Source organism: Phyllostomus hastatus, unplaced genomic scaffold, assembly GCF_019186645.2.
Source record: "Phyllostomus hastatus isolate PE091 unplaced genomic scaffold, TTU_PhHast_1.1 phas_contig_948, whole genome shotgun sequence".
Classification (NCBI taxonomy): Eukaryota; Metazoa; Chordata; class Mammalia; order Chiroptera; family Phyllostomidae; genus Phyllostomus; species Phyllostomus hastatus.
In genome coordinates this window covers 2282223-2296719 of record NW_025333993.1, presented here as the reverse complement: position 1 = coordinate 2296719, position 14497 = coordinate 2282223, and the positions used below count along the sequence as shown (strand labels likewise).

The window sequence follows — 14497 nt, the reverse complement described above, 5'->3', positions numbered from 1 at the left end:
TTGTATGGCCTGAAAATCCACAAGCCAATAATTTTAACACAAAGAGACCAGGGACAGGAGCTCCTTCAGCTGCCAAAGTAAACACACATTCTCTTAAAGGACCCTCAGCCTGTTCTTCAAAGAATTCCCACAGATACAGTACTAACAAATATAAGTTCTTAATAAAAATAATGAAATGCATGAAGAACAAGAAATTATACATAACAACACAAAGAAAGAATAAGAGCCAGAATTTTTTTTAAAAGTTATATACTAGAAGTATCAATTACAGAATAGAAAAATGAGTATATTTAACAGGCATAAATAATTCAAGAAGAAATTAAAAACATGGTTAAGGCTCTACTGAGTATTATAAATGACCAGGCACTTCAAAAGAGACCTAGCAAAACTTACAAAAATGAAAACTGTAACAATCAGACTATAAAACTCAAAGGCAACTGACACATGGAAAGGAGAAACACGACACAGAATACAGAGCTAAAGAAATGGCAGCGAACAGCAAAGCTAGGAAGAGGGAAGCCCCGCAAGGCCGATCCCAGAACAAGAGAAGCACAGAACCCAAACTCGACCCAGGCCCTGGCCGGCTCCGAACAGCGCCGGCTCCCGGCCGACAGCGGGAGCCCAGTGCAGAGGACAGCTGGCACCCCAGCACTGAGGTGTGGGCTCTGGCTGCTGGCCACCACAAGGGAGCCAGAGTTGAGGAGTCAGGTAAAGCTGACGCCTGTGAGGACAAACATCAGGTCCCTTCAGGAAAAGACAACAGAGTCCAGAGTCCATGACATACTTTCTGCAATGTTCAGCATACACTTAACTAGCAAGGACACATGCAGTGAGCAGGGTAGGCATTTGTTTGGGGTACAAATTTAAGGGGTGTCAAAACACTCAGTGACCAAGATTGTAAAATACATTGCAATATAATTTTTTAATCAAAAGTACAATTTTTAATCAATTTGTTTTAATCAAAAGCTTGTAAAAAAGCCTCCACAATTAGCAACATATTCAACATTTTGAATAAAGATGGGACCGTCACAGTGCCATGCCGAGACAGAATGATGCCTTCGGTAGAAGGAAAATCAGCAACGGCAACAGAGTCCACTGAAAAGGGACCGACTAAATGACGGGGTGCACATACGTGCATGGCGGGAAACACGTCTTCTAGTTTTCTGTTTCCCCACTGAACTTAATTTGTCAAAAGCCAGCTCCACAGCTTGCTCGTCTGTACAGCCACACGGCTGGCACCTGCCGGGACTCAGCGCGGGCTCAGTGTAAACACGGAGAGTGAGTGACTCCCAGAGGCTGAGAGCGGCAGCAGGGCACACACGCAGACACAGGCTCTCCTCTCCGTGCGCGCGTGGGCATCTGCAAAGTCCGGGCAGGGCTGGAGGCCTCGCAGACACCACAACCAGCACCTTGGAAGCAGCGCCCAGCTCTCGTTATGATCCTCAGCCTCCGCGCCGGCCTCCACATGAGCCAAAATTGCAATCCTTTCCTATTTTCCTGACAATTTTTACACATATCTGGAATCTATGCACTAGCAACCTATTTAATGAGTTATTAAGAGATATTCAAATGTCAAATTCTTGAGGAAAATTGAGCACCTTCACTAGAATTCTCTGAGGTCTCTAATCCAATATCCCAAGAAGAGACAAGTTTCTAAGATTTTTTTTTACGGGAAAGGGGAAGGGAGAGAGAAAGAGAGGGAGAGAAACATCAATCGGGTTGCCTCCTGCACACTCCCAACCAAACACCTGGCCCACAACCCGGGCATGTGCCCTAACCAGGAATCAAACCAGTGACCTTTTGGTTCGCAGGCCGGCACTCAACCCTCTGAGCACCCCAGCCAGGGTGAAAAGTTTCTACTGTAGATGACCGACAGAGACAGCTAGAACTCCTTAAAACTGCATGCATTGTCTCTGCTGCTTTCACACTGCAAGAACAGGGCTGAGTCATCGCAACAGACATCCTCTGGCCCCCAGAGCCTAAAATGCCCTCTATCTAGCCCTTTATAGAAAACGTTTGCCAACCCCTGCTTTAGAGGATGAAAATAAGGCAGGCCAGTCTTCTCTAGATCTTAAAGGCAACGTTAACCTCTGGGAGACAACTGGAACGTGGGTCAAGTTCCAGAAAATGTGTCCAGTTGAAAGTCTCCAGTAATGGCACTTAATTTTAAGGTGTTAAAAATGACTCACAAATTGACAGATATCTTTAAAATTTCGTATTTGGGCAAAACCATCCCTCCTTAGGGAGTTAAGAGAGAACGAATGTGATCACAATGACCACGGTGCCACATGAGACCCCATGGCATTGCTTGGCTGCACCTCACAGAAGACCAGAGACATCTCCAAGGTCACACAAGACTTCGCAAAAAACAAATCAGAATGAGTTTCCCATGCAAATGTGTCTATTCCAATACTTCTATTCCAACCAAAAGTATTTTGTAAATAAACGTGTCCAGAGTCCAAATGACAAGTCAGAAGAGACAGGCCGTCCAGTGGACTCTCCTAGCACGGAGACGCTGAACACAAACGCCATTTCCAAAGTGCCGAGGAACTGGGAGTCAGACCCCCCACGACGACAGAAAAGGCAGGCAGACCCTGTTCCCTGCCACGAACCTCAGGGGAAGATTCGTCATAAGTGGGTCAATGGGCTCCACAAGAACCACGTCCCAGACTCTGCGGTCTTGAAAATTTTAGAGACATCTGACATCGATCAGAAAAGGACTGAAAGCGAGGCTAAAATAAAGGTCCTGGCGAACCTAAAATGCTACAAAAGCATCCCAAGTACAAAAGGACGCTTCCCTCACCCGGATACACCGGGCTGGGGCGGAACAGGTTCTCCCTGAGGGAAGCTGGAAAGTCCTCCTGACAGTCTGAGGACAAGGCTGGCTCACTAACAGTAAAGGCGACCCCACCAAACCACCGTCTTCTTCTTCTTCAAAGAAGTTACAACTAACAAAGCATAAACACACTCAGTACCTGCAATAAAAATAAGCAAGAGGGCACAACTGTGATGTCCCCACACACCAGTGTTCCAAACCTGGCTAAATCTAAAGTGGCCCAATGGGCAGCATCCAGTAACTCCACGGCGCAGTGAGCAATGAGGCCCTTTAGAAGACTGCAGGTGTCCCATGACAGGGAAGCGACTGCAGAGCGCTCAGACACGCCAGACCACGTGACAGAAGCCTGCAGCGGGAGGCCTGCCGGTTTCGAAAAAGCAGTGCAGTAATGAATGATTTAACGTGCTTGTTTTAGACTCCGTGCCCCTGCCCCAGTCCAGTTAGAATCTGAAACTCGGGGGTCGATGCCATATGCAATCCAATATCCACAGGTTAATTTTCACCTACTATGCAACGCTGAAGGCACACAAGGTACAAAGAACAATACATACCTCCCGGGGTAAGAAAGAAAATCTTTGAGTAGTCAAATACCCTTTGTGAACTGAGTACCTACTTCAGGGAGGTGGGAACCACTATCACCATTTGCTATCGAAACAGGCCATGCATTTCTACAAACTTGTACAAAATATGCACAAAACATGACACGTCTGTATCCGCAGCAACACACTGAATGTAATCTTCCAGACCACAGTGGCATGTTTTCCATGTCGATTTGTATAGTTCTAACACATTTTCACCGATGTGTCCCAACGTATTAATTGATCACAATCTATTCTTCAGCCGACAGAGGTACAGATAAGTTCCCAGTGTGAACTATTACCAACACGGCTGCTACCACATTTCTGCACAAGCATCCTGGTGTTTGTGGGTGAAACGTCCTCCAGAGTACGCACATGGACGTGGACCACCTGTCCTGCCACTGGGTCTATTCAACCTCCACAGATGCTGCTCACCTGCCCCCATCGCCCTCCCGCCAGCAAGCGGACAAGTGCAAGCAAGTTCTGCCCGGCCTGGCCACAGCTCATCGCAGTTGTGACCTGCATCACCGCTGAGGCTGCGGGTCTCGCCAGTGTGCTTCTTTCGGGAGCTGCCTGATTAGCTCTCGTGCTCACACGTGTATTAGGTTGTTGGCCTTTTTCTTGTTGAAAAAGCCAAATGTAGACTTTCTGAAGTTTTAAAAAAATGTTCATAGAATGATCAAACTAGATAGGTTGAAACCTAAAAAATTGCCTTTCAGGAGAATAGAGGTTATATTTGTAGGACCAACTACCAATTTATATCTCAGTAGTAGCCCAATTAAGTAGACATTAAACATTTTATGGCTAAAAGCTCTACTGCCTGGAAAAGAATACGTATTATTAGTTTCCAGATCCCAAGGGTTACAAATAAATATTTTAAAAGCTTGGAGACCTTTGTTAATATCTGGAAATGCCAATGACTCTTAAATTAAGAAATTTCAACATTATCTAACATTTGTCTTCAAAAATATTTAACCGTTAACCAACATCCTAGAAATATATTACAATGTCCTTAACGATAACTTTCCTACGCCCTAAGGTAACTAAAGTTTTGATTGGAAACAATTTAGAAATCCAATCTTGTTTGAAGATTTCTTTCAATTGGCAGGAAGCCTCTCCCGTGAAGAGGGCGTCAGGCCACCCAAATGCACTGCAACGCCTGTGTGGCTAACAGCCAACGAGGCACGGTCACCGCCCGGAAAGTCGCCTGCATCTCCTCTGCTCATTCGGCAGCGCTCACTAAGCACAGAACCAACAGAAAAGTCCCCCCGGAACCAGTGAGATCACAGCAAGGTTTCAGGACACAAGGTCACTACACAAAAGTCACTGTTTTCCTATGCACCAATAATGTACAAGTAGAATTTGAAATGAAAGTACAATACCATTTACATTAGCATCCCAAAAGTGAAATACTTAGGTATAAACCTAACAAAACATGTAAGACCTATATTAGGAAAACTACAAAATTCTGATTAATGAAATCAAAGAACTAAGAAAACGTATATTCCATGTTCATGGACAGGAAGACTCAATATTGTCAAGCTATTAGTTCTTCCCAATTTGATTTATACATTTAATATCATCCCAGTCATAATCCCAGTAAGTTATTATATGGATACTAACAAAATGATTCTAAAACGTATACAGAGAGGCAAAAGACCCGGCACAGCCTACGCACGCCTGGAGGAGGAGAAGCAAAGCCGGAGGACCGACACTGCCCAACTCCAAGACTTACTCTGAAGCTGCTGCAATCGAGACAGCGTGGGGCTGGCAGAAGAACAGACGAGTAAGTCAACAGAACAGAACACAGAGCCTAAAAACAGACCCACAGGAACAGCTGACAAAGGAGCAAAGGCAGTACAATGAAGCAAATGGTACTGCAACAAATGAACATCCACATGTAAAAAAAAGAACCTAGACACAGACCTCACACCTTTCAAAGAAATTAATTCAAGACAGATCACAGGCCTAAATGTAAAATGCAAAACTATAAAACTCCTAGGAGATGGCAGCATGGGATAAAACCTTGGATCTCATGATGTCTTTTTAGATACAACACCAAAGACATAACCCATGAAAAAATTCTTGATGGATCTTTAATGGACTTCATTAAAATTAAAAATTTCTGCTCTGCAAAAGAAAAATGTCAAGAGAAAGAAGATAACCCACAGACTGAGGGAAAATATTTGCAAATGACATCTAATAAAGGGCTATTATCCAAAATATACAAAGAACTCTTAAAAGTCAACAGTAAGAGATCAAAAAACCCAATTAAAAAATGGACCAGACCCTGGCTGGTGTAGCTCAGTGGATTGAGCATGGGCTATGAACCAAAGGGTCGCAGGTTCGATTCCCAGTCAGGGCACATGCCTGGGTTGCAGTCCAGGTCCACAGTCCACAGTGGGGGCCACCTGAGAGGCAACCACACATTGATGTTTCTCTCTTTCTCTTCCTCCCTCCCTTCCCCTCTCTAAAAATAAATAAATAAAATCTTAAAAAAGAATGGACCAGGGACCTTAACAATCATTTCACCAAAGATAGATGGTTAATAAGCATATAAAAAGATGCTCCAATAATATGTTATCAGGAAAATGAAAATTAAAATGAGATACCACTGCACACCTACCTATTAGAGTGGCCACAGTCCAGCACACGGACACCGCCAAATGCCACCAAGAACATGGAGCCACAGGGACTCTCAGTCACCGCTGGTGAGAGTGCAGAGTGGTGCAGCCGCGGAGGGAAGACAGTTTGGCAGTTTCTTACAAAACTAAGCATTATCTTATCACAATCCAGCAATTGTGCTCCTTGGTATTTACCCAAAGGAGCTGGAGACTTATCCACATGAAAACCTGCACAGTGTGTACAGCAGCTGTGTTCATAACTGCCCGGACTGGGAAGATGTCCCTCTGTGGGTGAATGCATAAACTGTGGGACATCCAGACAACGGAATGTTACTCAATGCTAAAAAGAAATGATCTTTATCAAGCCATGAAAAAACACGGAGAAACTTAAATGCATATTACTCAGTGAAAGAAGGCAAGCTAAGAAGGCTTCCAACTATATGACATTCTGGAAAAGGCAAAACTATGGGACGTGTGGGGGTAGAAGCAGAGGTGAAGTCTCTGTATCTCCCTCTCAACGTTGTTGTGAAACTAAAACTGCTCAAAAAAAAAAAAAAAAACCCAAACCTAGGTCTTTTTTTTGTTTAACCCCATCCCTGGGTCTGAGGCACCCAAGCTGCTGAAATGATCAAGATGCTCCTTTGATCATGGAGGCAGCAAAGAAAGCAAAATCCCCAGGATAGAGGCAAGTTACAGTCAAGGAATGAAGAAGCAAAAAAAAAAAAGAAAGTTTACATCAGTGTAAGAAAGGTCCTCACTCCAGGAGACTCAGGGTGAGGGGTCGGCAGGGGGGAATAAGGTGAACACACGACATGCCTACGAGCAGGCAGCCCGAGATCGCCAAGGGGGAAGCCCCACTTCAGTGTGGCGCACATGAGGCCCACGGGGCTTTGAGGCTAACCGTACATGAGTTCTGCCAGCGGTCAGATGGGGCACTGCCGACAAAGCAAGCAGACCTCTCTGAAGGCAACTCTCCTCATCTTCCAGTGCCATGGACAAGAGCTCGTTAGGGCGCAGACACAGAGCCCCATGTGAGAAGAAACCTGGCCCTCACATGCAGCTTTGCCTTGGAAATTAGAGGAGGGGGTTAGCTGGACACATAAACGCTGCCCTTGTAAGGACCACAGAAGCAAACGAGACAATGGTCTAGTATCCAAAACATGTAAGGAACAACAGCAAATCATTGAGAAAAGTACAACCCAATAGCAAACGGGCAACGGAAGTGAACAGGTAAATCACGGGAAAAAAACTTACATGTTCTGAACATGAGAAAAGGGGCTCAACGTCACTGGCAATCTAAATGTAAAGGCACACAGGCAAACAGGTATCAACAGCACAAAACTCTATAAAGAACAGAATAAATAATGAGGTGCTGAGGGTGTGGGAAGTACAGAACACTGACAGTGAACGTGCTCACTTTGATGACCAACTTGGCAGTATCTTATAAAACTGAAAATGAGCCCTGGCTGTTGTGGCTCAGTGGATTGAGCACCAGCCTGCAAACCAAAAGGTGGCTGGTTCAATTCCCAGTCAGGGCACAGGTCTGGGTTGCAGGACAGCTCCCCACACTAGGAGGTGTGTGAGAGGCAACCACACATTAATGTGTCTCTCCCTCTCTCCCTCCCTACCCCTCTCTCTAAAAATAAATAAATAAAATCTTAAAAAAAAAAAAAAAACACCACCTGAAAATGAGCATGTCCCACTTCTCAAATACTCCCTTTCTGGGAAAACTGCTAGGGGAAATTTCATGCAGGTTAGCAGGAGATATTTCTCAAAGATGTTCACTACAGCATTACATGTGTAGAGTAAAACCTGATGATAACCTGAATGTCCATCAGTCAGGGAAAAATAACTGAATGCCCTACTTCCTTTCATGTAAGATACTTAAACAGAATTATTAGATCCATAAACAACTTATAAAGCCCACACAAAACGATGTAACTCAAGTTATACTGTGTACACATATCTGTTAACACAAACACCAACGTGGACTAGCCTCTTGTTCCAGATAAGATTGAGTCAACACACCCACCCCCCAGCTTCCACTGAATGCAGCGTGAACCGCTGAGCAGAGCACACAGAGCAGCCAGGAGAGGCCCGGAGAGCACACAGCAGCAGGCAGACTGGGAAGAAGACCAGAAGTGTGAGAACCACCAAACCCGCAGCGAGTCGGCCCCTCGGCCCCAGCCCCCGAGTGGCACTGACCCGCACGGAGAAGAGTGCCAGAAGACTCTAGCGCAGACTTGAGGAGCAGAAAGCGGGTCTCCTGGCAGAGGCCAGGCTGGCAGTGGGGGCCCCCGGGTAACTCTGACTCCCTGGAAGGAAATCTTCCTCACCACCGGGAGGACTGTGACCCTCTGACCGCCTGCCACTAGGCCCTGGACATGGGCCCAGTTGTGGGGACACGACCCAGCAGGACATACAAACCCCAGCATTCCAGACCAATGACAGAAAAGGGGAACCTGAGGAGCCAACAAGTCCCAGGAACACTGTGGAGAGCTGAAGCTCAGGAAGGTGACCCCATGAGGTCGCTGTTAACTCCTGGCCTCGGCCCAAGCCATGCACGCACTGATCTGGACCCAAACAGCAGTGTATCCGACAATCGGAGAAGCACAGTGTCAACGACTGGCCAGGTCTCACACTGGCCATGGGGGCTCACAGCAGAGGCAGACCCAAGGGCACTACAGAGGCTTTTGGAAACAAAACTGACACCAAAACCACAGCACAGGGAAGGCTGGTCAGAATTTGCAGCCTGAACCCAATAGGTCGCCTGCCTGCTAAAACAAAGCATCAACCAATCCCACAGGATCAAGTAAGACCCGGCTTCTCAAAACATAATATTCAAATGTCCAGGATGCAACTCAAAGTTACTCAGCATATGAAGAAACAGGAAAAATACCCACTCAACGGGGAAAGAACCAAGAGACACCAAGGCCGAGGTGGCACAGATGTTAGCGATATCTGACCAAAGACTTTAAGGAGGCTATTATTAAAAATGCTCCAAAAAGAAAAGCGAACACTCGAAATCAATGGTGTGGTACAGACTCCGACAATGCCCTACCACTTCCTGCCCTCACCCCTGGCACCATGAGCAGAATATCACACCCTGGTAAGTTACCTGGGAGAGAGACCGCAGATATAACTAAAGTTACTAACAGGCTGACTCTGAGTTAATCAAAGGGAGTCTATGCAGTTGACTAATCTAAGCCCATCAAAAGTCCAAAGGTTCCAGGAAGGATTCAGTGAGCTACTGTGGCTTCAAGATAAGGTGGGGTCATGTGATAAGGAATTCAGTCATCCCTGGGAGCTAAAAGTGGCCCCTGCCTGACAACCAGCAAGGAAACAGGGACCTCAGAGCTACATCGGCAAGGAATGAGAGTCCACCAGCAAGCTGAATGCACCTGGAAGCATTCTTGCCCAGAGCCTCTAAAAAGCCCAGTCCTGGACAACGCCTTGATTTTGGCCACGCGAGACCCACGCTGAAGAACCCTGTGGAGCCCACTCAGACTTCCTACCTACAGAACTGTGAATGAAGGGGGTGTTGTTTTTAGCCACTAAGTTGGTGGTTACACAACAATAATAAGAGAACAGTGATTTTCATACCTAGAAGTAAGTGGCTGCCATAACAAATACTTATTTAAGTTCATTTGGAGATCATTAATACACTGGTAACCCTCGAGTATCACATGATAGCGTTCAGTACTTATTCATTGCTCTAAGGTGAGAACATTCCTTCTGTTTATGCTATTTTTCTAAAATAGTATTTAACAGACTACATCCCTGAATTCTCCAGGCAATTTGTTCCTTCTATTTTTTTTAGAACTATTGCCAAATTAATTGCGTTTTCCTGAAAAAGAGACCCCATCAGTAATTTCTGACTAATCTGTAAAAAACATTAACTTTTTAAGCTTTGGCTGGTGTAGCTCAGTGGATTGAGCGCAGGCTGCGAATTAAAGGGTCGCCAGTTCGATTCCCAGTCAGGGCACATGCCAGGGTTGTGGGCCAGGTCCCCAGTGGGGGCCATGGGAGAGGCAACCACACACTGATGTTTCTCTCCCTCTACTTCTCCGTCCCTTCCCCTCTCTCTAAAAATAAATAAGTAAAATTAAAAAACAACAACAACAACAACAACAGAACGTTCACTCATGAATACTGTCCACCGTACACTTTGAGTTTGGTGCACTGCCCCGGCTTCAAGTCCCCCAGGAGCTGCAGAATGGTGTCCAAGAGCACCCGGCTGGAGTTAACCAGGAACTCGCGACCACACGCTATGGCAGCGACATCTGCAACAGAAAGACAAAACCAAGTTTAAAATCTCACTTCAGACTCTAGAAGAGTTTGTCCACAACACAGTACTTGCTACTGTCTTTCTCCTAAAAGACCTACTGAAGACAGAATAGCCAGCGAGGCAGAAAAAAATGGCGCTGTCCACAGAGCTGACAGCCACACAGTTGCTCAGACAGGGAGCCATGTGCGCCGAGACCAGCGACACCCAGGTAGTGAAGCAGAGCGCTGGAGTCAAATACGTCTGCAGCCAGCCAGGGGACGGCACGTGGACGCTATCCGCCCGAACCCCAGACTGACAGCGGTGGGCAGCCGGGGTCCACACAGGAAGTGGGGCTGGTCACTTTACCTGGGACCGAGGACACTAGAATCGACTTTCAATCCTGGGAGTGGAATCCTAATGACTTTGAACCACAATACCAAACCTAAATCGTGAGGCCAAAGAGAGGATGAAAACTAATTGTGAAAAAAAGCTTTTTTCTAACTCTTACATCCTATTATGGGCCGGCAACAAGCACGCTGCCTCATGCCGGAGGCCCTGCAGAGACCCTGGCTTCCAATGGACGCTGCCGCGGGCGACACCAGCTCGTGAGCGTTCCCAAACACCCGTGAGGACACACCAGCGACCCAAGCATGCTTATGTACGCGTGGGCAACGCTTGTCTCGGCTAAGTCGAACGATGAAGCATGATTCAAAGTGAGCGAAGTTCCCAGTGGAAGTGAGCGGCCACAGTGGGAGACAGCAGGGCAGCGGCACCCTCGCTGCCCTGCCCCGAATGGAGAGGTTCCAAGTCGCCACAGCCCAGTGTGGTGCTTGGTGCACGATTCTAGTAGATACCTTTACTGGTTTAAGGATGTTTTCTTCTATTTTCATTTTGCTCAGAATTATCGAGAACTGAGGGTGGTTTTATGGCTTACTTGTTCTTTAACTGCACTCCAACGGCAAAGTGTAAAGGTCCATCGCCCTACCAGTTCTCCTTCACAGAACTGGGCCCTAGACAACCCTATTTATTTTTGCCTCCTGCACTGAGAAGGACCAAGAGAGGTACAAAGTCCCCTAACCCTAACCACGTTTCCCCATTTCTGCTCGACTTCCCAGCAGTCTTTGCCTCAGAAACTGGTGCTGTGTATTCAGTGTGAGAGTCACGGCAGCTGTCCTTTACTGAAGGCAGGGTCCTTCCCTGACAGGACCAGTCTCTGTCCAATGAATTTGAGCCCGATAGTGATACTTTCTAGCATATGACACCCTCTACTGATCCTAAAGAACTATCTGAAGGGGAGATGAAGCTCTAAGCATTTGGCATCATAACCTATAAAAAGTCATCTTAAAATAATTGTTCAAGGAAAAACCTTCTTCATGTAACTACAGCTGACCACATATTGGAACCCCACAGGAAACCATAAGTCTTTGCTATGAACTTTGGTAGCTAATTTGCAAAAAGTGACTCCCCAATGAACCACGCCTCTGATGAAGACCCCGGGGCTGTCCCTGACCTAAAGCTAAGGTGTGACTGGCAGAACGCAGCGGAACCGGCACCTTATTCTTAAACATGCAGAACCACACAAGCCAGGGCTGGGGGGGCCTCAGGCATCATCTGAGGTCTAAGGCTCTCTTCTCAGAAGGTGAAATCAACCGTCACAGATGCAAGAACACAGGGCTGGGCAGTGACGGAAGCAAAACTGGACACCGGGCCTCCCCCGCTTCCCCTCCCATCTGCTTTCTCACGCACCACAGAGCTTCCCTGTGTCAGCGGGAGTGTGAGCAGAAAGGGAACGGGGAGGAGAGACGCTGGGGGCCAGGAGAAGTGAGGGTCACTGACACACGGGTCCTCTCTGGACTTGGTGGAACGACTGTGTCCATGAAAGACAAGCTGCACCCAGGCCTGCCCCTGGGTTGCCAACGGTCAAAAAGCAATTCTGATTCTGAAATCATTGTCCAGTATCGTTTGAGTGAATAAGCCTAGAAGAGGCAAGGAGTGTAATTATGACTTTAGAATAACCAAAAAGCAGTTAGAAAAATAAGTTTTCCACTTGCAAGGGAAGCCAGTTAATCTTCGTGGGACTGGGACAGTAATTTGCCACATTCTTCTGTCTTCCTCACTTGTCCCTTTCACAGGTTGTTGAAAACCACACCACCTACGTCAAACAGCAGCTTGGTTTACAGCGTGCACCGCCTGCCGCAGTTTAGCAGGACATTTACAACGGTGCGTGAGGCCGTTAGAACAGGTGCTACTGCTCCACTCCGCAGATGAGGAACAGAAAACCCAGAGAATTTGCATCCTGGGAAGTGGACTCACTGGGGCTGAAAATCCAGACCCTTTCACTACACCAACCTGTCACTAAGGACGGTGACTATGGTTGAGTAAGAAATCTAACAACTTCAATGTTCAAACAAATCCCTGACTTCCAATTTTTGCTTTAGGATACAATGAAATGAAAAGAGCTACACCTCAATCCTTTAAAAGGTGGGGGCAGTAATTTGCAAAATCACACATTTTCTTGAGCACATCTGAGAGCTAAGGTCAGAGATCAACCAGCTAATACCAGAAACAGGAAAAGACAGAGGCTCCAAGAGGAGAGGTGAGGCAGGCCCTGGCTTACCTGGGGCAGACACTGGATGCCAGACAAGCCAGCAAGAAAAATCCAGCTAAAGGTTTTGACAAAGTGCCAGATCAGCAGATGCTTTGGGCTGGCAGTAGAGAGCGGGGTGGCTACAAAAGGAAAGGGTGGGGAGCTGCTGAGCAGACTTGGGGGAGGCAGTGGCACTGTCCCACAGCCTGACTGGTGGTTACGTGACAGTGCGCATTTGTCACAACTTAGGAACTGCAAAAAGGTGAGGAAAGGAACTGTCGAGGATGAGTTTATTGTATGTATCTTTTTCAAAGGAATCCCTGTTTCAGAAGGTGGAGGATCTATGTGGCAGCTAACCAAGGTCCCCGCTGTACTGCCTGCTCCCCGAGGAACGTGGTCTCAGTATTTGAGATGCATACGCCCCTGAGGCCTCTGCAAAACAGCACCTGAACAAAACCACCCCAGTGTGTGGTGCTCCCAGTACACTTCATCAGTTTGGAATTAAAGACCACACGCACACGTGTCCACATCCCAGCTCTGCGAGTTCCTGCGTGAGCCACTCCACGCGGAGAAAAACAAAGCCGAGTTGAGCTATATGCTGGGCAACAGGCTGGCTCCGCTCACGGCCAACTGCCTCACCGCTACACACCAGCTGGCGATTCAAGCAGCTCAAATTCTCAACTCAGCAGAATGACAAGTCACATATGTCACAGACTTTTGGTGTCATTTGCAAATAGCAAAAATCTAGTCATCAAATTTGCAAATGCCCTCTCTTTAAAAAAACTTTTTAAGGTGCAGCAATGCACGCTGCCCACAGTGCAAGGTGCGAGGACGAGAGCACACGCCGCCCGCTGCCCCCACAGCACACCAGGGTGCCGGGACTGGCCAGGGGACCGGGACCGGCCGGGGCACCGCGAGTCCGACCATCTCCCAGAAGGGTCGTGAGGGACCATGAAGGGACGATGTCTATGCACGACCTGCCTCACTAGTATTGCAGTCAGTAAGGGACAATGACGTGAGGAAAAACCAAACGTCCTCTCTCTTCAGTGGCAAAGAATTACCCTAAGATACAGAGTAGAGAAGAAAAAGTGATGTAAAAAGTAAGTCGCAGCACTCTAACTACTGCACTGACTTCAGAACAAAGAGCCCCAGCCCTCACCAGCACGTACCACTCCTGCGACACTGGGCGACCAGGTATTTGTTTGGCTTTGTTCCTCACGGTTTTGCCACAGAATTCTATCGTAGCTCCAACCTTTGGGAGACTTTCACTAACGAGGCAGCTTAGGTTTTGGAGTTCCTTAGTTATTATACCACAACAGCAGCAAGAGCTTAGCTTCACAGAGGCTCTCACTTCATTAGACATTGGGAAGGTGACAGTGACTCCACATGGCAAGCAGCTCAACCTATAGCTTTGTTCCGACTTCTGTAGTCGTACGGACTGACGTGCGAACTCGTCGAGGGCTTCCTAAGACCGGCCATTCCTGCCCTACAAGGCCAGACCACGGACGGCCTGTGTGACGCACCAGGGCTCGCTCACCAGAACCCACCCCCAATCCGCTGGGCCGGGGTCTCCAGGGCGAGGCCCACACGGTGTTCGAAAGCGTT

General features: G+C 47.3%; 1 protein-coding gene across 1 annotated transcript in view; it reads right to left on the bottom strand.

The window, feature by feature from the left end:
* The window catches only part of LOC123828056 (heat shock transcription factor 2 binding protein), an 83251-nt gene that overhangs the window by 43374 nt on the left and 25380 nt on the right, over window positions 1-14497 (bottom strand). The window contains exon 6 of the mRNA XM_045852610.1: window positions 10204-10321. Within this exon, the coding sequence (XP_045708566.1) occupies window positions 10204-10321 (118 nt within the window). The remainder of the gene's footprint in view (window positions 1-10203; window positions 10322-14497) is intronic.